We start from the raw sequence: 26418 nt of genomic DNA, 5'->3' as shown, positions 1-26418 counted from the left end.
TGCACAAGCTCTGTCCCTGCACAAAGACAGAGCAGCCACCAGACAGCAGTTGTTGTACTGTACTGAGGATACCCAGCCCAAAACTACTTCTGAGTGAGTCCTTCACACCTGGCCAAAGGAGAAGGTGAAGTCTTCTGCCAACCTTATATCACACAGCACATACAAACAGGAGGGACTCTTTGGAGGCTTCATGAATTCTCTTCACTGATACTTTGTGCTCAACCCAGATTGTCAACTCTTATCTCCAAACTTACTGATAACTCAGGATTTCACATTTTAAACTATGAAGACCCAAAACAGCTAGATGCTCTGTGGCTGTGGTTTTTGAGCAATCTGTGTATAGCAATGGGAATACTGTGTGCAAAGACATTGAAGGCAATGCAAAAGTTGGTAAGCAGGAGGAATGTTTTCAGGTTTTTGGGGGGGGGGTTTTTTGGGCTTTTTTATGTTTTGGTTTTTTTTGGGTTTGGTTTTTTTTTTTTTTTTTTTTTTTTTTTTTTTTTTTTTTTCCTTTTTCTTTTTTTAAGTTAACTTAGGTCTGTGAATTCACTGTGAACTTCATCCCTTCCTTTTTGGAAACCTGAAGACTGAACCACCACATGAACTGGAAACCAGAAACTGAAACTAGCCTGCAAAAAAAGTTGATAGTTGCCAGTTCACGCTTAAGTTTCAAAGAAAACAGAATGGAGAAAAGATGAATAAGCAACAGTGATCACAAAGAATCTGATATTTACATTTCTTTCTTAGGTAATAATTATATGTTTTAGACAGAATGCAGAATTTTGTCTTGATTTAAGACTTTTTTTTTCATCTTGGCAATAGCCTTTAAGTAACTGAAAGTACAACTGGTATCATAACTGCTAATTTTCTCCTCCAAACAGAACAGTGGGATTCTGGTTGGAAAAAATCCCTTAACTACCTTGTAATTTAAAAGATAACTATCATGTATTTAAATGTAACACAATTATAATGTTACTAAGCAAAGAATTAATCAAAATTCCAAAGGTTTAATCAAGATAGAGATGTATACCTCAAGCCACACCCTCAAGAAATTATATTCCTTAACTTTTTAGCATCTAATGCTGAAAGTGCAAGTTCCTTCTAGTGGTACAGAGTATCAGTACTGGTGTTCTCATGTGCCATCTTTACCAGCCCTTCTATTTTATAGGTGACAACTACCTGCACAAAATGGACACTTAGGAGTTTTAGATACTAGTTTGTTGACACTAGTAGACAAACCCTGGACCATACCCATTTTCCAGCAATAATGAATATATGCTCAAAATATTAAGAGGCTTCAAACTGCTTCCGTAAGGGAAGATGAGAAGAAAAGAAAAGTAGATTTCAATTATGAGCAGAGGATAGGAAAAACCCAAATACTAAATATGAGTAGATTTCATGTAAGTGGTACCCAATTCTCTGTGCTAATTTAGTAGCATGAGTTGAACTACAGAGTAAAGATACAACAGAGTCAACTAGGGATTACTGTAAATGAGAAAATCAAATTCAGTCTGCTGTAAATATCACCCTTATAATCACACTGAAGTGACAGTAATTTTTTACTCAGAAATACTCTACAAGCATAGAGTAACACAGACAGATGACAAAATTCTGTTCTTTCCATTTATACAAAACGAGAATACTACACAAATGTAGAAGCAGAATGGGTACGTGAGTAGCCCAAGCTCCCATGATGAATCCAGGCTCTGGAGCTCCTGACCAACATTTCCATGTACAGATAATTAAACCACATTTCAGATTCTGGCACAGACCTTCAGAATTGGCTCTCTACTCTTTCTAGTCTGCCAGTGATTAAAATTCACCAACTTCTGAGCTTAGTCACAGTAAAGATTTTGACAAAGAAGTTTTATTTGTACAGAATCCCCTTCCCTTCACAGCTCTAAATACTGGTGCAGTTCAGTGCTCTGGGATTACTCACTTCACTTGGGCCTCTGCTTGCATGAAGATGAATTCCCACTTTCTTGCAAACGCTCTCTGAAGTCTTGCTAAGTTTTCCTGACAAAAGATGAAAATAGTAAGAACAACAAATCTCTGTAATTACAACAATTACTTGAGAGCACAGTTAGCATGCTGGGTATTTATTTTATTCTTTTTTTTTTTTAAGCTGTAACACTCAAGACATGGAAGTCAGTGTTGGTTTCAGGTCAGCTATCTTGCAGGCAAAGCAAGGCTGTAACACATCTTTTCAGGCTGCAGCCCAAAGGACCCTGTCAGGGATAAGTAATGGAGTGTGATGAAGACAGTTTGAGCTCTACTATGAAAAAAATGGACTTGTTCCCAAAAGATAACACTGAGCAGCTTTGTGAAGCTGACAACTTTTCATTTCTAATACCAGATGGCTGCCACCTGCACATTTCCCTCTCATCCTCACTTTCCCTTCCTCATCCCTCTGCTCTCTTCTCTTCAGGCTTTTATTAAGGTGCAAAGCCAGAGCATCCCTTGCTTTGCTCAGTCCTGATCACCGCTGAGAGCATTACATAGCTGCACAGTACTGAAGGCTGGAGACTGCCAGCATGATTCACAAAAGGAAACAGCTTGTTTGTCTGAACAGTTACTGCAAAGACTGGATCCACATGCAGTCTTGCTTTACATCTGAGGTAAGAGCTCTGGTCCAGACCCATTACAGAAAGTGTAGTGATCTGAACATTTGGATGTGGATGTGACTTCATCACAGTTCAAGGTTAAACTCGGGGCATGGCCAGAATTTCAGGCTTAAATGGCACCCCAAGTTCACATATCCACACCCACCCCAACAAGGAGGCCCGTGAAACCATTAACTTGACACTCTTCTCCATTATAGCTGGTTTAACTATTACAAATTTAAACTGAAATTGGACACTTGTAGTTCTACTGCTGTTTTTTTTATACTTATCACCTTTATTTCAAGGAACTGCTTAGACATATGCATTTCAATACGAAAAGAATTCTTCCTATTATTTAAATTCTTGTATAACACAAGGCATAAAGCTTGTGTTACCTGTTACCACAAAGGCCATGTAACAGTTCCAGTCTGTACACATGGAGGAAAACAGTTAAGTAAATGATTTACAGATTGCTGAACTATGATTTCCTTAACTGTGACTACAAGGAAGAACTACTTGTAATTATCTGTAACACCAATTTTTGTGGGTGGTTTTTTTAATTTTGTTTTAAATTTTGCTCCCTGGAGTAAATATGCTGAAGCCAATGAAAGATCATCAATTGAAGCAATATTTGAATCATGCTTATGTTTGACCAATTATAAACAAAACTGAATGCAATTATACAAGCTTAATCATATCATCGAGACCCCTGTTCTACCTAGTATAAATGGGGGTTGGGTGTTGCCTGTAAATGCTGCAAGCAGAACCTAAAAATGAGATGTCCTCTGAGATGCTTTGTAGAGATTCTCTTTCAAAGCTCCAGGTCATTGCTGATACCTATGGAGATGCATCTTCATGCTGCATCTCCAAAAATGTGTACTAAATGTACAGGGCTCCTTCTCACTCCTGCAAGCTTGTTTCTCTCACTTGTGCTTAGCTTACATCTCCATTGCTGGATGTGCTTCAGCTCCCATAATGAATAGGAAGAGTTGGTGCCATTCTTATCTGAATGTCTCTAATTAAGAGAACAAAGTTTGAATGCAGAAGTAATCTTTAATTGTGCAATGCAATATTCACAAGAAAAATGAGAGACTGCCAAGATCTAATTATTTACCATCACTGGAGCACTGCTACTCTCAGTAGGCAACAATGTGCAAAAGTACTTAGCCATAGCCTCGCTGCATGTGTGTGGGAGTATGTGCGCTGCTGAACAGCCTTTTGTTGCCTTTTGATAGATCTTTAGAGCACTTACAGTTAATTGGTTGGATGTGAGCAATTTTAATGATTTTAATAATGAAATCAGTAATATGCAGAAGAGAAAACTCAGCAAAAGGACATGTAAGTGCATGCAGATTATTATATTCCTTCCTTTATGCCTGTTCAAGATTAGAACTCTTGGGAACTAGTCCACTTCCACAGTGGACTAGATAAGTGGCAATTTTTGCATGCTCTGCACTGAAAGAACCAAATAGCATGTGTATATCTCTCCACATCCACAAAAGTCCCAAAATGTAGAAGGCAAGGCATAAGGAAAAACTCCATTCTTCGGAAAAAGTCCACCCTTAAAATATATGCTATATGTTTTCACTGTAAGAAATATGACCATAGAAGTCCACTAGAACCAGCTTTGTAAACAAACCTTCCAACGAAAAACTTCAAATATGAATTTCAGCTGTTACATTGTTGAGCTAGTAAACAGAAAAAAGTCAATATGGTAGAAGTAAAAGTTCAGCTGCTCAGAGTGTTACACTGCTGGTATTCAAAGAAATACACAGCCCTGCCCCTCCTCCTGTCTCCATCTTCCCACTCCTCTCTGCCCAACCCCTGCACAGTCTGACACCTAGGTTTGGGATATTTTTATCGATAATAATTTCATATCAGAGAACACGTTCTGAATAAGCTTGAGCAATACTTTTTACGTGGCATATTGTTCCAAGTCTAATATCTGAAAACTTTTGTAACTAGATGGATCATGAACAATTTAACTGGCCAATGGTGCAACTGAAAATCCACCATTTCCATGTGTTAAAATCTGCTATATAAACCATCATTTCTTAACCAGAAACAGGACACCAAGCTAAACTTCTGTGTAATTTGCCCCAATCCTGGAGAGCTGGCTATACAGCAGATGCTTTAATTTGATACACCGCAAAGCCAGGGACGTTCATCAATAATGTTCCTGATGTTGTCTCCGTATCAACCTTCACACAATTCTGTCAATTAAGAAAAAGACACAGTAAAGGCTGACCCCAAGGCACAAAATGGCAGCATTCAATTGGCAAGCAAAGCCATCCCTGCAACTCCCAGCTGTAAACTCTAGCAGCAGTGTACCTACGGCTTCATAATCCGCCAGCTCCAGCCTAGCTTTGTTCTGCATGGTCCGTTTGCAAAGATAGATGGCTAAAGGGAGAAACAGAATGGAAAACAATTACAGACAGATTATTAGTACTAGATATTATAAAAAAAAGAAGAAAAAAACGGTCCACAGATTATTCATTTTCATCAGAAAGCAACATGAGTCAAGGAATGAGAGGGCTGAACATTCAGCTGACATCACCCACTAGTAATCTCAGAGGCCCTAAACATCTTGGACATCTCATTTAAAAGTGCTAAGAGCAGATGCCAGGACCTAACAAGATGTCCAAAAGAGGCACAGTTGCTTCTGGGGCTGGTAAAAGATACAGAATTAGCAACCTGTTCCTCTCAGGACTTTGGGAATATGCCTGCACTTCTTTTCCGTTTTTGTAAGAAAAAATAAAAATAAGAATGAAGGACATTAAAATGAAAACAGAAATATGGGCCAGACCCGAAAGGTATATCCTGGCATTTTTTAATATGCTCCATCCACTTATTCTACACATTTCAAACAGTTAAGAGAAGCTTGTCACATTTCACCGTAGGCAGATGAGATGCTGCTGAAACTCATGTGGTTTGGGATTTTGAGGGTCAAGATGAGCCCAGTGCACAAGACCAAACCAGTCCCAGGTTGCCTTCTGGGAAAGCCTCACCTGGATCTGCTAAACTCACTTCATTTCCATCACAGGCTGAAACACAAGGTCCACAGCACACCCTGGGTATATAATTAGGTCTGAACTATACAAGAGTCCTAGTGCTACTCATGTAGTTCTATTCTATGCTATTTCTATAATTTTAACATTCATACAACGAGCCAGTATCATGCATGGTAACCAGAGCCAATCAGTTCATTTATATTTATACATCTCAAGGGCAGTTTTCGCTGTAAGCCCTTTATGACACCAAATAAAGTGAGAGTCAGTTGTCTCACAGTATTGTTTCATGCGAGGCAGTGACCTGCCATTAGCAGGCTAGTTCCTGTCCTGTAAGTGGACACATGCAAATAAAAAAAAGTATGAAGTGCTGCTGGGATTTGAGTTTTATTTGGATCCACTGCTAGTTTTGGGATTAATTCCTGTGAAGACTCCATCTGTACAGACCTCCGATATGCAAAGTCTGATTATAAGCATATGTTAGAGGTTTCTGGGACAGATGCAAATCTGTTACTACAGGGCTCAGAGCTAAAGCAGTTGAAGCTTGTCCAGCTGTGGGTCAGCTCATATAGGGCTTTATTTTGGAGTGTACTGCTCCAGTCAATACCACTGCAGCACAATAATCTGACTGCAAAACCAATTATTTATCTGACATTGCAGGGAAAAAAAAGAAACTTCCCTTTTCACATTGTTATTCTGGTATTTACAGAATACGTATTTGGCACAGTTCACACAGCGATATATGTGTGATGACTGTAAAATCTGGAAATTATTTTGCATATACTGAACAGCATCATGTTTTCTCCAAAGCAGTTCCCTCACTGGGATAAACACGTAAGTCTCTGCTAGCTTCCCTGCAGATGAGGACTGCAAATGAACTATCCTATGACACACACCATAGCAGACTACTTCTTCACCCTAGCAAACGATTTCCAGAATCCATAATGATGATTAATTATAACCCAGGAAAGAAAAAAACCAAACTGATTATTCAGGGAGGCGTTCTAAACCAATCTTAGGTAATGAGATAAAAGAAGGACTTCCAGAAGCTTCTGTTTTATGAGTGCACACATGGATACACTTCCTCTTCCAAAGCCACACCAGGATACAATAATTAATTTTATCATTTAACTGTGAAAGAAATGCAGTTCTGGAAGAGACAGCAATATTGCATGCAGACAGCTAAAGATAACAACACTGACATATTTTCTTTATGTATTATCACTGTCTGCAGGCACTCACATGCTTAACACACCATGTTGCAGTTTATTAGCTCATAAACCATGCTTAGTCTTCTCTTTTACCCTATCATCTGCTAATCTTAAAAAATTTGGAAAAATAAGTCCGATGTCATATATCAGAGAACTTTTAACTATTTTAACTATAGGTTGCCAATAATTATATACTGGTTTATTGAGCAGTGAGACAAGTGCCCAGATGAAGTAAATTTTATTGATCAACACATCAGATTCAGCTACAGTATATTCTCCCACAAAAGCAGTATTGGTATTATTTAAGATTCCCAAGAACCAGTATTCTGCTTGCCAAAAATCCTGCTGAAATGAACAGAGCTATGGGAGAATGAAGGTAGGTAACGACAGGTAAAATTCTGGCCCCACTGAGTTCAATGGCTACAGCTCCATGGGCTTGAGACACTCCAGGATTTCAATTCATGTATTTGAGATGGGCACATATCTGCCTCTAATGCTGCCATCTGACAACTATGTGGATGAAGGGTTTAGATGGCAAGCAGTAATTATTTTAAGGACACTTTTTCCCATCACAGACTTTCTGTACTAACTTTCTACAATGAAATAATTATACTCACCATAATCTGTGTTTTCTGGTTCCCAGCAATTTGAGGGCCAAAAGTATGGTGCCTAAGAAAAAACATAGACATTTTTGCAATTTAAGAGATGAAAAGCAATTCAAATGCAGAAAAACATTACAAGTACAAAAAGAAGAATCACAAAGTCAACCACCCAGTCTCTGCCCTCAGGGGAAAACACTGCTACAGATCTCCGTATTAGTGAGGATGCTTTTCCAGAAAGGTATGACTTTTAACATTCCTCACTGCAGGTAAATAGAGATGCTGTAATACAAGCATCTCTTGAGGAGAATGTCCAGTGTCCTGACAAAATTTTAGACCGTGTTGCCAGCTCATTTGAATGTGGACCTCTTATCCTCTATTCTTAAGAACCTTCTCTTTCCCCAGAAATTCACATCCTGAATTTTTAGGTTTTTTTTAAAGCATGACAAACCTCATGGCCTTATCTATATGCTACATAGCACTTGCTTTTTTGGAGCAGTTACCAGTATGGTTGGCAGACTACAAAACAATTTACTTTTTAATTATAGCAGATGGCAGAGGTCAAAACTTAGCTGTTTAGAGTCATTCCAAAAGCAGAAGTCCTGCTAAGCTTACTGCTTTTGTTTTCTATCCAGGTCTGCATATTGCCGTTGCTACAATTAATTACAAGATATTACTGTATGTGGCTGTATTTCAGATTTAACATAAATGAAAAATAATGTCCCAGTGATCACACAAATTACAGAACACTGCTTTGCGCTACTGATGTAAGGCCACAGATGGGCATAAGACATTAACACGTAGACTATTCCTTGCACCAAAGTACAGTGAGAAAACACGGAGTATTCAAATAATACAGGGTTTAATATTCCTCAATTATATATATCTTATGAACTTCAGAATATGAAGAGCTACTGTTAAGAGGGACTGATGTTGAGGTAAAAAGTAGCAAGATGAGAGTAGTGGAAAGGAAACGTGATTCTATCAGGTTATTTTTGCAGAAAACATCCGAGGAGGTCTGTTGTAAGAAATGACAACAAGCAAGGAATATGCAAAAGTTGTAAGAAAAGATAAGGAAAAAAGTCAACAAGCAGTCAGTTTGATGATGTGGTTTACACAAACTTAAAACAAGAAAAGGAAATTATATTATATTGAAATGTAGCTCCTAAGAGCTACACAGGACAACTTCTTACAGTGTCATCCTTTTAAAAAAGAGAAAAATACAGCTAAATGGGCAATCAGTATTGCCCCTTCTTCTGTCACATCTTACATGACAGGAAAGCAGAACTTTCAGAAAAGAAAAGGAATTGCAATGAAAAATTTGTGTCTGAATGATGTGTGGTAACCAGAAGGTGGGGTGAGATAAGAGGAGGTCTGTGATCTCCTGGGCTTCTTTGTTCACTATGATATTGGTCACATATGATAATACAATACCACATTAGCAGGACAGTGAGAACAAGCAGCAGCAACATCAGATGCAAAGTACAGAACCAGCTTTTCAAATAAAAGGTAAAAAAGAGGGAAAAATGTAAAGGAGGAACAGCAGGGTGAACAGAAAAGAGGTCACAGGAAAGATAAGGGATCTGGCTGAGATCACGTAACAGAAAAGCACAAATTCAGACAGCAGGATTAGGCATTACTCCAGGTTTGGACTTACCGCTTCTTCTAAAGTTATACAATCTGTCCAAAAGGAGTTGTTGCAGCACAAGCACTCAGTTATCTAAGAAGCTGACAGTGGCAGACTTTGGACAGGGCATAGAACTCAAGCACAGGATGCTTTAAAAATTCAGCACATCTGGAGGCACAGGGACACTGAGGGATATAGATGTCCCAGTTTAGGTGACTGCCAAGGTTACATATCCTTTGTAAAGAGCCAAAGTCTGAAGCTTGCCCCCTCCCACACCAATCTGCAAGCAAGAGAGGGTAAAACTTGGAATTTTCTGCTGTGCCAAAGCTTGAATGTCCAACTCCTAAGTTTGCCCTCCATTTTGCACAGAAGAATGGCTACTCAATTCTGTGCCAGAGTTACAGCCTGAAAGCCATTTTCTTTCTCCTGGCTTAGTTCAAATCTGAGTACAACAGCCTTGAAATAACGTATCAAAAATAATCACAGGACATACCCATTAATTTATGTAAAAAACTGTAGGTAAGAAAGTAGTAGAGTGTAATTTGTGATTTTAAAGCAGATCTTTTTGAAAAGACTTCATAACTTCGTAAGGCCTCTACCAAGATAGCTGCAATCCCTGGCTTCATAGACCTAGTGGTTGCTCAGGAATAAAGGGTGGGCAGTGTCAGCTGTATTACCGCCGGGACAGTGGAAGGGGCCACAAGGGAGTCAGAGGGCTCACCAACCTGAAAACGATAGAACGTCCCATCATCTTTCAGGGTAAGGACATGGTCTGAGATTGGAAAGACATAACCTTGTGCAGCAATGAGACTTCCCAAGTGTATTGCTTCCCCTGTGAAAGAGAGAAAAATGCAGAGAAGTATCAGCAAGATGTGCACTGCACATTTCTCTGCTTTCAACAGCAGCTCTGGTGATGACTTGTGAAATCTGGTGCCCACATGCCTCTCTGCACCCACACCCCATCCTTACTACTTCCAACCAAACCATGCAAAGCAGGAGTGCAGAATTCAGCTTTACAACACAGATGAAGCACCACTCAAAAGTTTAACCTGCTAGTTTTGCGTTCACAAAATGTCACACACTAGTTCAGCTCTAGAACATGAAATTAATTTCAAAGCACATTATCCACCACAGGTGACAGCTGACAAGAAGCCTGTTCCATCAGTGAACCTCACTTGCCTCTAACAAATCCAACAAACACCTGCAACATCAGGTCATTAGCAGGATATTTATTCATAATGACACATCCTGACACTGTAGCATTGCCACTTGTTAGAGAAAAACTGGTGCAGAGGCAAAGGAGAATACATTTCCTAGTGCTGCCAGGGCAACCTTCACCAGCACACAGGCATAGCTGCACAGATTTTCAACCAATGCCAGCTGTCAAAAGCTGCATCAACTTTCTCAGAACTGAAAAATACACATCAGCTGCTCATGCACCCCCAGGTAGATAATAAAGCTATTGTTTGCAGCTGAAATTCATATTTGGGACCTGACAGGACTCATGAGAAGGGATGTGTTTATAGGGATGTCCTGCTGGATGATACAACACTCTATCTCTGCTTTCACATGGTGACAGTAAGGCAGCAAAAAAACTGGTAGCTGACATTCTGGATTTTTTCCCTTTCCTGAAAAGAAAAAGAAACTTCTGGATCTGCAGATCTTTTTTTCTTCTTTTCTCAATAGATCATAACTGTGTCAAAATTATTTTGTTTTCTCTGAAGAGTGAACTATTTGGACTGTGCCCATGCACTGATCACTCTTTATGGCTCATTATCCATTTATCTATCTGTTGATTTACCTATCTGCTGTGATAAATTAGAGGCTGTCACCTGATCCCATGACGGTGTCTGTGTCATCCTTGGCCAGCATGTCCCACCAGTCATGGCTCCCTTTCTTCTCACCATGAAAACCTGCTACTGCATTTGCCTGCTTAACCACACACATACACCAACTTCCTTTCTAAGTCTGTGAACAAATTTAAAATCAATCAGTCTTCCCTAGGTAGCAACAGTTTCACAGACAAGCTAAAACTCCTACAATGATATTTCTCTGTGCTGCAATGTATACTTCATTAAGATACTGAGTCCCAACTCTTTCCCTCTTCCTTCCCTCCAATGTTTAAATCAATTGTGTTGTTTTACTGGTATTGTATACTGCAACAAAATAGTAATTATTGTCTAATAGCACACACAATATAGATGGAGTACCTGCTCCTCCTCAACTGTGGTCACCTTACCTGTATCCTCAATGCTGAGGTTCCTCATAAGCCACTGCACAATATCAGAACCTTAACAAACAAACAAAGAAGAAAGCATTAAACACCTAGACCACAGGGTTTGAGAGGCCTAGAGAAAAATAACACTGAGATAGATACAATAGAACTGTGAACTTTACTCCATTTTCTTTTTTATCTCCACTGAGGCTGCAGAATGTTCTTCCTTCTTGTGCTACACTGTAATTACATGGTTATGTAATAAGTCCCAAGAAGTTTTCTGTGTGATAGAAAACTTAACATAAATTAAGTCAGATATTACTCTAGTGGTTCCATGTAACTTGTCTCCCATTTGCTTCTCTCTCACCTCAGCATACAGTTATATTTATGCAAGCACTAGTTAGAAAGGAGATGAAGGAGCTTTTACTGGTACCTCACACATGTAATATACAAAACTGAAACATCACTCAAAAAAAGACAGAGGAGGGTCTTGCTCATGCCAGAGACAAGCAATGTCTTGGAGAAGGAAGTGGTATTCAGAGTGCCTGTAACCAAGGGACTGTCACCTGCTAGTGATCACACAAGCTGATTGGTGGCCAGGAGCAGAGAAGTGAGTCTTTAAGGTCCATCAGGTAATTCATTAGGTTTTCAGGGCCCACCAAGTATTATGAAAGTTGTTGCTACCTTATAAAGAGCATCAAGTTCTCTAGGATTAATCGTCTACATGTATGCAGCCTCTCTGTTGCTTGCATGAAAATGATACAAGTGGAAAACTTATCACTGTTCAGTAGAAGCTAAGGCCTGTTATCAAAATACAATGTGACAGGGCAGCAAAATTTAGTTAAATCACATATTCAGAAAGTTAAGCTTAAAATGAAACATAATGGTCTGTACAAGCCAGCTGACTTGAGTTGTCCAAAATCAAAGGCAATCAGCAAAGACACTTGGAGGCAATTTAGCAAGTCCATACCAAGTTACAACAGTGTGCAGCACAACCTAATGATGCCATGTCTGGGTGCAGACATAACACCAAGCCCTTCTCAGCATACAGTCAATTTACTGAGAAATATTTGCATTCACATACAGTGGACTAATAGCTTCAGTAATATTCTATAGAATCAGAGACTTGCCTGGACTGGAAGCACCGTAAAAATAACCAGTTCACATTCCTCTGCCATGGACAGGGATGACACCCACTAGACCAGGTTGCTCAAAGCCCTGTCTAACCTGGCCCGAACACTTCCATAGACGGGGAACCCACAACTTCTCTGGGCAACCTGTTCCACTGCCTCATCACCTTCATTGTAAAAAGATTCTTTACACCTAGTCCGAATTACCATTACCCCTTGTCCTAATTACCATTACCCCTTGTCCTATCACTATCTGCCCATGTAAAAAGTTGCTCTCCCTCTCTTTTATAAGCCCCACCTTAAGTACTGGAACGCTGCAATAAGGTCTCCTTGGAACCTTCTCTTCTCCAGGCTGAACAGTTCCACCTCTCTCAGCCTGTTGTCACAGGAGAAGTGCTCCAGCCCTCTGATCATCTTTGTGTCCCTCCTCTGGACTCACTCCAGCAGATCCAAGTCCTTCTTGTGCTGATGCTCTGTTTCAAGTGGGGTCTCCCAAGAATAAAGTTGTGGGGCAGAATCTTGTCCCTCAACCTGCTGGCCATGCTGCTTTTGATGCAGCCCAGGATGTGGTTGGTTTTCTGGGCTGCAAGCACATGTTGCTGGATCCTATCCAGCTTTTCATCCACAAGAACCCTGCAGTCCTTTTCTACACGGCTGCTCATGATGAGCTCATCTCCCAGCCTGTACTCAGGTCTGGGATTGCCCCAACCCAAGTGCAGGACCTTACACTTTGACCTGGTGAACTTGATGACGTTCCCATGGGTCCACTTCGCAAGCTTATCCAGGCCCCTCTGGATGGCATCCCATCTTTCTGTTGTGTCAACTGCACTGCTCAGCTTTGTGTCACCTGCAAACTTGCTGAAGGTGCACTCACTCTCGCTGTCTATGCCATTGATGAAGATATTAAAGAGCACCAGTCCCAAGACAGAGCTGTGAGGGACACCACTTGTCTCCAGCCTCCACCTGGATGTAGTGCCATTGACCACAATCCTATGGCTGCATCCATCCAGCTAATACATCCCAATCCACTGAACAGTCCACTGTTTAAATCCATCTCTCTTCAATGTAGAGGTTAGGATGTCATATGGGACCATGTCAAAGGTCTTAAAGATGTCTGGGTAGATGACATCAGTTGGTCTTCTACGTCAACTGCTGCAATCACTTCATCGTAGAAGGGCACCAGATTGGGCAGGCACGACTTGTCCTTAGTAAAGTCATGCTGGCCTGTCTTGAATCACCTCCTTGTCTTGTATGCATCTTAACATTGCTTCCATGAGGATCTGCTCCATGATCTTTCCAGGCACAGACGGGAGGCTCACTGGTGTGTACTTCCCTGGGTCTTCCTTTCTCCCCTTCTTAAAAATGGGAGTGATGTTTCCCTTTTTCCAGGTACCAGGGACTTGTCCTGACCATCATGAATTTTCAAATATGATGGAGTGACTTGGCAACCACATCAGCCAGTTCCCTCAGGACCCTGGATGCATCTCATCAGGCCTTATAGACTTGTGCCTATTCAGTTTCATCAGGTGGCCTTGAACCTGCTCTTCATGTACAGTAGAAGGGACTCACTGAGTACCTTGGCCTTCTCCATATCTGTTGTTACGAGTTCTCCTTTCTCTTTTATCAGGTGGGGTAGACTATCCTTGGCCTTTCTTCTTTTACCTATGTACTTATAGAATCCCTTTTTGTTATTTTTCACATCTCTTGCCAAATCTCATTCCATCTGTGCCTTAGCTTTCCTGATCCCATGTGTAGGGACACATCTGAACTGTACCCCTGTACTCTTTTCCAGGCCACATGTCCCTGCCTTCCACAGACTCTGAATTTCTTTCTTGCTCCTCAGTTTGAGAGGCAGATCTGTGCTCAGCCACGCCTGCCTGGCTTGATTTCCTATACACTGAAATGGAGAACTCTTGTACTCTAAGTAAAGTGTCTGTAAAGAGCTGCCAGCTCTGGTCAGCTCCTCTGTCCCTAAGGACAGTTTCCCAGGGGATCTCATCCACTAATATTTTAAACAGCTGGAATTTTGTTCTTCTGAAGTTTAAGGTCCTGATGTTGCTCTTTGCCATTGTTGCTCGAGATCACAAACTAAACCAGGGTATAGACAGTACAGCCCATGCAGCCTCCAATCTTACCCTCCTTAATGAGCTGTGCTATGTTTTGTGATGTATCAGTTGAAGACAGCATACAAAAAGGAACTGACCAACCATATGAATCACAGAATACGCTGAGCTGGAAGGGACCCACAAGGATCTTCGGGTCCAATCCTTAGTCCTGCACAGGATCATCCCCAAGAGTCACATCATGTGCCTGAGAGCATTGTCCAACAGTTCTTGAACTGTGGCAGGCTTGGCGCCATGACACTTCCCTGGGGAACCTGTTCCAGTGCCCAAACACCCTCTGAGTGAAGAACCTTTTTCTAATATCCAACCTAAACTTTCCCTGACACAACTTCAGGCCCTTCCCTCGGGTCCTGTCACTGGTCACCATAGAGAAGAGATCAGTGCCTGCCCCTCTGATTCTCCTCAGGAGAAAGTTGTAACTGCAGTGAGGTGTCCCCTCAGTCTCTTCTTCTCAAGGACGAACACACCAAATGACCTCAGCTGCTCCTCATATGTCTTCCCCTCAAAGCCCTTCACCATCTTTGCTGCCCTCCTGTGGACGCTCTCTAAGAGTTTTGTATCCTTACATTGTAGTGCCCAAAACTGCACACAATATTCAAGGTGAGGCTGCACCAGTGCAGAGCAGAGTGGGACAATCCCCTCCCCTCAACCGGCTGGTGATGCTTTGCCTGAGGCCCCCCCGGACACAGTTGGCCCTCCTGGTTGCCAGGGCACTGCTGACTCATATTCAACTTGCCATCGACCATCGACCTCATTCCCCTCTCTGTATGTACATCCAGGGTTGCCCCATCCCAGATGCAGAATCTGGCACTTTCCCTTGCTGAACTTCACATGGTTGGTATTTACCCAGTCCTCTAATTTGAGGGAGTCAACAGCTCCTCACGGTTTTGTGTTGCCTGCAAACTTGCTATAGTTCAGGCTTACTAAAATCCCAGAGGAACTTATTTGCATGGAGCACTTCTAAGCTCAGATGTGGACAAGACTATCCTATGCCCTCAGCAAACCTTAAATACAATAAAGGAGTCACAATTACAATGTGCCACAAGAGAGACAACAGGCACTGCTACTGTCCCAAGTCCATGCAATTATTTGCAGGTCTGACTAACTCTCCTTTACAGGTGAAATTCCCCCCAAAAAGTATGAGCTCTACCACAAACAGAAGGGGATAGCAGCTCCCACTCCCCTGACAATATAAGTAGACCTACAACACTACAAGGAGCACCAGTAAACCCTCTTCAGTCAGGCTTCAGCAGCAGGCAGGATATGGATCTGACCTCCCCCAACCCCCACGCAAGGCAGTGAAACAACCTATCTGTTCCCTGCAGACAACCAGCAGAGCTCCTGATGATAAGGGAAGCATCTGATTTCATTTAAGTACTGGGCAAACAGATGTGAGCAAGAAGCAGCAGCTGGGCATTGCCTCAATCTGTCTTTAAGGCATCAATGAACCAGACACTAAAGGACCAACCTCACAAGCTTGTATTCTCAGCATTCTCCACACCTGCTAACTCTACCTAGGAGCAATTTCAGTTGCCACTATATTATCTGGAAAGTTATTCCAGAAGATTTTTTTTTATTTTTTTTTTTACAGATTGAACTGTTCTTGTAACTTCAGAGCCTAAGTTTGTTAATGTGCAATTTATATGCATTTTATATCATACCTGCATTATCATTGAAGAAAAAGAATTATTCTTCTTCCTTGACAGTTTCTCCTGAATCTTTCTGCAGTGGGCTAACACTTTTGTCTCCCTATCTCCATTTCACTAAACCAACTGAACTCTTGTAATGTCTCTCAAGATGGTCTCCCCCTCTACTTTACCATTCAGCAACTTTTCAAATTTAAATCTGTTTCTTTGCACTGGGGTCACTAGAACTGCACAACATCCAACCAATGCCTCTGGCAATGGTGCCAGCACTTCCTTGTCTCTACTGAAACCACCTTGACAGATGCATCCTGAGGTCACGTCACTTTTTTGTGAACAATAAATTTATTCAGAAAAATACGTACGAGGGGTCCAAAACTATCTGCTAACTGAGAACATATCTAGTGAACACCAGTAGCTGAATAACATATGGGGAATATGTTTAGAGCCAGCAAATGCTGTTTTGACAAGTTTGTTAATAAAGTATTCTATTTAATAAACATGAATGTTCCCTTTCACCTTTCACAAAACAGAACTATTTTAAAGACAGAACACAGCAGTTCTGGTTAGAAAACTAATTCAAGAAGATTCAAACTGAAGTGCTTCTGTATTGTTAGAAACAAAACCTCACAAAATACTGTCTCGATTCAAGTGAAACTGGAATCTTTCCTGGATTTTCAGTTCATCCCCCAAAATACAAAGGCCACTGTTTCTCCTGATTTTGGTCTCAGGTTACAGGTTTGTAGTGATCTCTTAGGCAATGTATTGCCAAGTGATGTGACAGCTGATACCTGAAAAACATTTGGAATGTTACACTGATTTGCTCAAGGGAGGTGAAGTACATTTTCCACGATCCCTTTCCAGATGTATAGGAATACTTAATGCAGGATTAAGTCCCACTCCATTTTTACAGAGAATGATCATGTCCCCAGCTCTAGGCCGCTTTTCAGGAACCTATTCAATTTCCATCAAAATACAATATAAAATTCAAGTAACACTGAAAGCTGGTTCCCCAGTCTTTCTTGCCCATTAAGAAGAGTTTAAAAGGGGCAAGTAAGCTGAAGGTACGATTCAAACACAACTCCTGTGATCAGCCACTCAAGAATATAAGCAGCACTTAAGATCAGGAATTTTAATTTGTCTCTGTTAAAAACATGAAGTCATTCCTGAATATTGCCAAGAGCCTGGAAGATGTTATAGCTGTTCTCCAGTTGTCCTGAGGCAGACAGATTATCTTTCTGCTGAGTTTGCTGAACCATTATTTATCACCTGCCAAGACTCATTACTCACCCTTGGGACAATGACAAGTCTTTCCTTCCTCTGTTAATTACTGTCATCATTAATAGCCATGTCACTAATTAATATTCAATCATAATGAAAACTCTTTACTGTCATCTCCCATAACACCTCCAATTTTTAGGGTTACCCTTACACATTGGCTCTGCCTCTGCTTGTGGAAGTTTCTACCACTGAAACCTACTTTTGCCCACTAAGAAATACTACTTATGCTCTTCAACAAATGAGAAAATTCAGATTTATCCTTTAAGACATGGTGAAGACTCGAGTGATTCCTTTACAAGACTCCTCTGTCAGACTAAGATACAAATACCTTGATCTGCAAGTTTTCCAGAAAACATAATTTTAACCTCTCCTGTAGATTAAAAGCCCAGTGGACAGTCCTCACCTTCCCCGTCCCCAAAAATTTTCTGTTTCTCAGATTTCACATTTCTCCAGCTCTTTCAGAGGACACCCAAGGGAAACCCTTGACTCTGACATGTTTCCATTATACAGTAACAGGGCATCTGAAATCTTCTGATAACAAATAGTTGAGTGTGTTTTCATAATAGGAAGTATTGCTGGATCCAGTTAGAGGAATGGCTTCCATCTTCTCTGTGCTCCTCTCTATACATCTACATTTCCTCTGAGTCAGAATGCTCAGTTCAAGGATAGTCAATAGCCTATGAATATCTATCTCCTTCTCACATATAATGAAACCTATCTTTTTGCCTTATGCTCTTCTTTGAAGCTGAAGTAGATCAAGTTGCTTCATACCAACAGAATAGCTGTATTTTCATGCACAAACAGATTCACAATGACCATTTATCCAGCTATGTGTTTAGAGACAGACTAGCAGTTTTATATTTCTTGCTGTTTTCTCCATTTTATCTTCAGTCTCAGTGACTCCATAACAGTAGCTAGTGTTCTAAGGTGGCCATTTCCTGTTGACATGACAAATGACTGGTCAGCCACTGAAAGATAAATTAAATGAAGTTCACAAGGTGTGAGGCCATTGGCAAGATGCAGCTGATGAGGTGAGTCACCACCACTGTATTTGGTATCTTGTCTATTCAACCCATGTTGTTCTACCTCTTCCAGAAAATGCATCTTCCACATGCTGTGTGAAACGGCAAAGGCAGACAGAACAACATACCCTCCTCCAGCAATTTCTGAAGGTATGCTGCCCGGAGCGGAGACTGTACCTCTGTCTCTGAGCAAAGGAGCCAGAAACACTGGATCTGCTTGTCATCCAATGGACTAAGCATGTCCCTGACAAGGCCTACACCTGTACACATGCATATGTATACAAACAAAAAATAGAAGAATATTTCTGAAACTTCAGCAAATGTGTGCATTTTTACATTTCTTTTTAGGCCTGATAAGACAACTGCCTTTTTTTTTTTCTGTGTCCTGACAGAGCTGACAAGCACTGACACGTGGAGCTCCACAGGGATTTGACATGGGACATCTCGTGTGGCCAGCTGTGGCATTGGAGACCAAGGACTAAAGTTTGTCCTTTCTCATGGTATTGGGTAAGCTAAGGCCTGATCACTGGATGCCATCCAGTAACTACAGCTGATGAGGTGGAATACTTTGGATCTCAGATTGCTCACAGCCTTACACTGCAGGGACAAATACTAACACCGAAGAAAGCAAGGTCTTAAAAAATTTAAAAATATCATCCAATCATAACATAAAAGAATTTGTCATATATACATGTCTACAGAAGGAGACATAAGATTGCTTGATTATTTCCTTTTTCCAGTGTTACTGTAACTCTAATATTTTCTGAACATATTTTAATGATTTTAAACAAAGTAGTAAATACTTTTTCATGGCAGGTGAGGGTTCTTTTGTGGTCTGACTTAGGTCGGGGTTTTTTTGTTTTCTTGTTTGTTTTTTTTCCCAAAACAAAAACTGAAAATTTGAACTGTTCAGCTCCCTTTTAGGCCTTTACTATACATCCCATGACACATTCCATGGGCAAACAAGCTACATGCCTGGTCTCTGTTGTCAATCATCTCCAAACTCAGGGTCCAGACAGTCTTTTGATGAAGGGGTGAAAATATGTCCTGTCACTTCATTCTTGAAAATAGATGAACTCATTTTAGCACCAAATTTTCCAAACAATTTGCTCCCAAACTCAGAGCAATCTTTAAATATTTCTATCAGAAAAGCAAGACAGGAGAAAAAAAATCACAAGCAGCTGAAATGACATAAGAATACATTCATAGATGTATGAGTAGACACTTAAGCTGCTTTTTGTGCTGCCAATCACAGCAATCACACTATTTAATGAAAATAATGTATTTGAGTCCTTCCCCAAACAGCTGTGAGTCCTTGGTAAATCCGCAGCAAAAAGGTTAATTATCCCCACTTTTACCACTGTGCTTGCAAAAATAAACAAATGAACACCACCCATGATAAAGGGCAAAACAATTTCATACAAAATTTCTAAAGGCCCCCAGCACTCCATGCTACAATTTTTCTTACACAGAGCTCCCCACTGACTCCCACAGTGATTTCAGCTAGGTTGGAAGTACAGACTACTGCTCACAATAGGGATTATTTTTATGGTAGGGAAAAAAAAGAAAGAAATATCTATGTCTCTCTCTCGTATTCTGTTACAAGTATTGAGGAAGCACTTTTTAAAATTTACGTACAATGAGTACATAAATAAATACGAATGCCAACTAAAAAAATATCTCAGCAGTTGATTCAGAAAATGTGGTAATTGCAGCTCTCCTCCAGCATGTGGTAATTGCACCACTCAGTGTCAGCAAGGAGCATCATCAAAGCTACAACAGCTTAAGGAGCATCATCAAAGCTACAACAGCTCAGAGCTTCTAGCAATAGCAGTTTTCCTTTATGTTATTCTCACTTTAAATCTTGTTTGTGAATTATTAACAACCATTAGCAGCAGGAGTGTTACCCCTTTTTGATCAAAGAAGCCAAACTTTCTGAGGAGTCTTTTGTTCATTGTAACTTTTGAGAGCTTGAATTTACAATTTATCATTCTTATAAAAAAAAAAAATTGAAAACTTATTACTTTGTGTAAAGTAAGAATGGTGCTTGGTGGGAATGTGGAAAAGAGCATATGGAGCTAAGTTGCCTGTGGACATTCCAGGATGATAAAACAACATCATGGATGGAATATATGTAAATTTAATAGTTTCAAAATCTCTGATCCTCTGCCTTTTCCAGACAACAGTGTGAGGTATTTATAAATATGAGTGTCTGCATCCGTGTAAACAAACCCATTTGATCACAGATTTATCTGAAGTCTATGAAAATTAACAACTCAGATGTTCGGCTTGTGCACGTTCTAGTTCCTGAAGCAAAATTAACACCAAGTTTACTAATAAATTCTCTCACAACAGGAAGTCATGACCCAGACTCGTGGCTGCCCTGCAAGGTGTTGATACACATTTGAGGTGTTGGGAGACTGACAGAAGACGATCTTCCAAGGAGACAGAAAATGCCAAAGGCCCCTGTAGTCACGGTGGGGAGAGAAGATGAGCAGCTGAGGGAGTCAGCTCAGGGAACGGGACCAGGCAAAGGGCAACAAACCACAGTCACAGAGCTGCTTGTGTGCTCTAAGAACTGAATCAGAATTTTTAGCAACCAAGTGCTAATACACTTTGAAATCACCTACAAAGTAATGGCCTGCAAATTTGTAATTTAACCACCAGCACCGCAGTGTAAATTTGATCTTTGTCTCCAATATGCATTTTACATGTAACACACACACATACAATCTCTCCTGTCTGCATTTTAAATATAAACAGATAAGAAATTTGAAAGATGGAGACTTAGAATTGCAAAATCCAAATTCCTGTGTACCTTCACCCTATTAATACCTCCTTCTTCTGAACTGCTATTCGGATGGACTTTTGCCTTTTCATCATATTGGCCAGGCTACCAAAGCTCATGTACCCTCTACAATGCAGACCTGTAGAAGGAGATTTTCACTAGGCAGGAATCAATGAATGACATGAGAGCGCAGAGTTCTGCGTGGGCTAATTCACCCAGGTAACAAAGATAAATTGGATCTTAAGATCTCAGAGATACCACAGCCAGACTCATTTCCTTACAATGCTGCCCATCTGAAAATAGTTCAGGCAGCTTTACAAGGCAAGAAAGAAAGCAACAGCAGACATGCCCAAAGACAGGTTTCTGGCTTGCAATACCCTCCCATCATCAACACCTAAAAGCAGGTAGCCAGTGCGGAGGACCAGAAGGATGCCACTATCTGAAAGCCCTGGATCTAAACTGATTGCTCTACACAGTGGTATTAGTAAGGCTGAGTTAGCAAACCTCTTAATGGATGCACAATTAATCCCAGTAAAAGAGGTCTGCCAGGACAGCTTAAACCAGGTCCTCAACTGGAAAAAAAGCGATACCAGCAAAAGGTCTTTTTCCAGTTGACCTGCACTGCTATAAAGCATTTGGTGCTACGCCAGCCTCAGCGTTGTTCTCACTACACTTCAACAGAGCTGTGTCACATCGTTCCAGCCCTCACACCCGACACTTAGTGCCTTTGACTGCTTACACGCTGGCCTTTGCTCACACCGACAGATACCAAGCAGCAGCTTGGTCACAGGGGCACTGATTTACTTGTGCTAAATATTCCTAACCTGCCTTGGAAAACCATGAGCTGCCATCATGTCTGTGCTATCTAGAGACAGACCTGACATCACAAAACGTGCTGATAAACCCAGACGCACATGCCCTCCAGAACCCAGAATATACTATAACCCTAGTGCAATCCCCCCTGCTGGTGCTTTGCTTGGCTAGAATTTGGCATGCTCTAAATTAGAGACACACTGTGTGACCTGTGCCCAAATCTTATTCTCTCCTCAAATACAACTCAGATCAAACTGCTGTTACTATAAGTATGGGAGGAAACAAAAAAAAACCAAAAAGAAATAGGCAGTTCCACGCTTTGTATCATTCAAACCCATACCTTTTCCTCCTATAACACCCACAGAAGATAAGCATGTTGCCTTGCAAGATGTTATAGAGGTATACAAGAGGCAGGAAAATGGCACCTTGCAGTACCCAGCAGCAGTAGTAACAGCGTTTTGTAGTAGCATCACAAATTACCACCTTTTACAAATCACTAAGAACTCAGGATGTCTTGAGATGCACCTTTACACCAACTATCAATCATAAATTTACAGTTGCTTTTCAGGGTGCTCTGCCTTTGCATTACTCAGACTACTGAAGTGGCTGACATAGCTCAGCAGTTTGGCTCCCTGCCATGTAGTAGTGTTTAGGCACTGTTCCTCACATTGTCAAAATGATTTGGCAACAAAACAGCAAAGGAAGCAACTCTGAGCACTGCTGGAATTAGGGCTTTTGAAGATTCCTGTGTCAGATCTTGTTAGTGCTGAAACATTTTTACTGCTATTCAATTCATGTGCACAGCCTTTAAATCAAAGGCAGTATTTCTGTAATTTTAATCACATATTAATACTTTTAATAACAGATTTTCTTCTCCAGGAAACAAGAAAATTGATAAAATGTAGAAGGTGACTGGTGTACTTCAGCATGCGACTATCAGGTCACTTCACATCACGTCCTCATTCACAAACCAAGTTTCAAAGGCTGTCACATCAAAATCCTCCTTTTCCTCACCAGTGTTACAACAGTTTCCCTGCAAAGGTGTAAATGTCACTGAGTTGTGCAAGACAGCAAAGTGATCTGAAAGCTGCAGCATTTTAATGATTTTGGCACAATATTTACTTATTAAGAGATCTGGCATTGTAGTCCTTACCTACACTGGATTCCTACCATTTTCCACAGTAATTCTGTTAGCAGAAGTCAATTTTTAAACCTCCTAAAGAGCTCTGGCCATAACAGATCTCTCTTTCCCAAGATCACACACTTCCACGTTAATTGCAGCAACATTATCGTCCATGATCTCTAATACAGATAAGGATAGTTAGCATTACCAAATTCTCTAAGAAACCAACTTCACCCTGACATACCCTGACACTTTTTTTCCCTTACTCTTCAGGAAAAGTTGAGAACCACACACAGTGTTTGCAGTGATTCAGTAATAGTCACATTACCTGGAAAATTAAATGACCCAACATCTGTAGCTTTTTTCCCTCCAGGAGTTCGTTGTCCTTAAAATGAAATACTCAATATTGTACAGCTTTCACACCCCTTCCCCTGCTGGGTCTTTCAATCATTTATAATGCTGGCTTGCCCTGGAGTGCAGTTGGCTTCACTAGAGCTCTATACTGGTGCAGCAGTCAATCAGGGACAGTTCTCCAGCAGGATTAAGGTTGCACATATAATTTCTTTTAGTGAAGGGTAATGCCAGACAAATTTCAACCATATAGCAATTGTTGACAATTTACTTAGTGCCATGCAAAACATAGAGACATTGGCACTAACACTAGAGGCCGTGTTTTAAACAGGGCTCCTTAAGCCATATGTTAAAGGTACTTATACTGGCAAGGAGCAACTGATTTTGCTGGCAACAGCTTGTTCCTGCATTTCAAATTTGGGCAGAGATATGTAACAGTGGGAATTTTAAATGTGTAGAAGAATTTAATGACAACACTGAAACAATCGACAAGCACAAATCTGTTAGTCATAATTAACAAGTTCAAAATAGGTAAATTATTTGTTCTTCCTTACATTTGATTGGTTTCACAGAGATGTGCACTATAATAGAAGTTGTAAAAATAACAATCATCATCTCTTAAAAACCTATATTTTAAAATTGCAATTCCTGTTTGTAAATCCTTCAAGTTTATTTTACCAAATAACCTATGAAAACAAGAAGCATTTTGCAAAGCTGAAAGCTGCATTGAAGTAGTACAATTCAGTTTAAATAATTGAATCTAATGTCAAAACACCAAGTAGCTTAGAACTGCAAAATATCTGTCTATGAATTTTAGAAAGCACTTTTGTTTTCAAAATAAGATAGAGGGAATATAATAAAATATTTTCCTTCCTTTCTTTCTCTGTTTTTTTTTCCTCCAAGAATTAGAAAAGCAACGTTTTATTTAACTTCCTTCAATGTAAGTATAGGTTTGGACTTGGAAAAGTTGATGGGTTGCTCCAAAGCAGCTCTTTTGTTTCAGAGAGCTTCGTGGTGCAACACCTGGCAGCAATGAGAGAAACCAGACAGTGCTGCTGCTCGCCTAGTTCCATCCAACAACCTCGGTCTGAGACTCAGCAGTTTCACTCACTTCTTTCTGGAAATCTCACAAGTCACAAGAGTAAGTTGTTGACTGTCTCTGCTGACTCTTGATAAACCCAGACTGGTTTTGCCCTCTAGAAATATACCACTGGGCACATCAGTTATATATATCAGATATTTTGTGCACTCTGAATTCAGCCGTGTCCTGGTGAGTGGGGCAGGAACAACCTTGGACCTTAAAGCATTTCTCAGCAGAAAGTTTGCCTGAGCAGATTTGCAAAAAACAGCCTTGTTATGCATTAAAATGCATTCTGCTGCCTTTAGTTTCCAAATAGGTAAAATTCAAAATCTTCTCTACGTAAAGCAAAAAGTTTTTTTCAAGCCAGCAACACTGTGTTCTGTACGGTCTTGGTAAGCATTTTAATTCATCAGAAGTTCTGGGAGAGGGGTCTTAAAATATCTTCAGAGAATAGTTTCACAAGTAACTGCAGAAACTAGAAAAATGTAAATACTCTAAAAAAACCCTTCCCGTAAATATTAAAATTAAAAATAAAATAAAAGTAAATACATGCCACTGGTGCTCACAAGACTCGTGTGTTTGCCTTGAACAGTCGTTCAGGTTTATGTTGCAATGTTCTGGGGGCCCCACCAGCAGGCGCTGGGCGAGCACTGACGGCAGCGGTGGTGCAGTGAGCTGGCTGACACGGGTGACACAGCGACAGCTCCGCCTCAAAGAACAGCGACGGAAAGCAAAGGCTGGTGTACAGGTGTGAGCACATCTGCTAGAAACCTAATTTAGAAAGTTCCCGGCACCGACTACAGAACCCGGACCACACCACCTGGATTTTATGGCAAAATCAACGCTTATTACAATGAAAACAAATCTTTCCTGGTATCACAAACATTCTTCCAATACTTTCAGATGACATTCTCATTTAAAATGCATATCGCTCCTTCCCTCGTTTCACCTTTTGTCCATCCTCCCTCCTCCTTGCCCCAAGCTTCCGGGAGGCAGCCGGGAGGCTGAGCTCTGCCCGCATCGCTCTCTGATACAGCCCGCGGGGCCGGGCAGCGGCAGGGGAGGGCGGGCAGGCGGCCGGGAGGTGGTAGTGTTGCCCACGGAATGGGAGGCAGCGCCAGGGTCGGGGCCGCGGACGGGCGTGTGCCCCGCGCTCAAGTACTGCTCCGAAACCCGCCCGCCGCCGGCGCACCCGGGACTGCAGTGGGAGGTGAGGCCCCTGGAAACCAAATGGGGCGCGCAACTCTTGTTTAGCTGCCGCTCATCAACTGATTTTGCGGGTAAGAACAGCGAGCACAGACCCCAGGCGGAAAGGAGCAGTGTCCTCTCCACGGCCCCGGAGACAGAGGGATGCCGTCTCCACTGAAGTCACTCACAGGTTACCAAAAGAAGCAAGAAGAAAAGGCACCAGGCAATCAAGACACAGAATTATAATATAATGGTAAAATACAACAGGTAACACCATCAGGTTATATCTGAGAACAGGTGTGCAAAGGCTGAGCAGGGAAATGCCTTATTTATCTTCTGCTTATTTTGCACTTTCACCCCAGGACCCTGCATTTATGAGAAACACACTCAGATCTTTTTTTCCCCCATTAAGATCTCTGCAATTTTATCATCTGGTTATTACATGCGCATTTTTATCTTAAACCTATTTTGAAGTAATTACATGTTTATGCTGGTTTAGAACACTCCCTTTTATGAAACTAAATTATTGGGTATTTGTATGTTGTCTGTTATTTCGTATTCTAACATAGTAATTCTGAGAGCAAGACAAATACACCTCATTGCCTGCTTCTC

General features: G+C 41.0%; 1 protein-coding gene across 4 annotated transcripts in view; it reads right to left on the bottom strand.

Moving 5' to 3' along the window:
• RGS6 (regulator of G-protein signaling 6) overlaps positions 1–26418 on the bottom strand; it is a 123932-nt gene that overhangs the window by 62424 nt on the left and 35090 nt on the right. For all 4 annotated transcript variants that reach the window (XM_017812074.1, XM_017812061.1, XM_017812051.1 and 1 more), the window contains exons 3-7: positions 11288–11338; positions 9774–9880; positions 7440–7491; positions 4939–5003; positions 1940–2016 (exon numbers count right to left, since the gene is read on the bottom strand). In XM_017812074.1, coding sequence (XP_017667563.1) covers positions 1940–2016; positions 4939–5003; positions 7440–7491; positions 9774–9880; positions 11288–11338 — 352 coding nt within the window. The remainder of the gene's footprint in view (positions 1–1939; positions 2017–4938; positions 5004–7439; positions 7492–9773; positions 9881–11287; positions 11339–26418) is intronic.

Source organism: Lepidothrix coronata, unplaced genomic scaffold (assembly GCF_001604755.1).
Source record: "Lepidothrix coronata isolate B3197 unplaced genomic scaffold, Lepidothrix_coronata-1.0 Scaffold1, whole genome shotgun sequence".
In the NCBI taxonomy this organism is placed as follows: Eukaryota; Metazoa; Chordata; class Aves; order Passeriformes; family Pipridae; genus Lepidothrix; species Lepidothrix coronata.
This window is presented reverse-complemented; position numbering and strand designations above follow the sequence as displayed.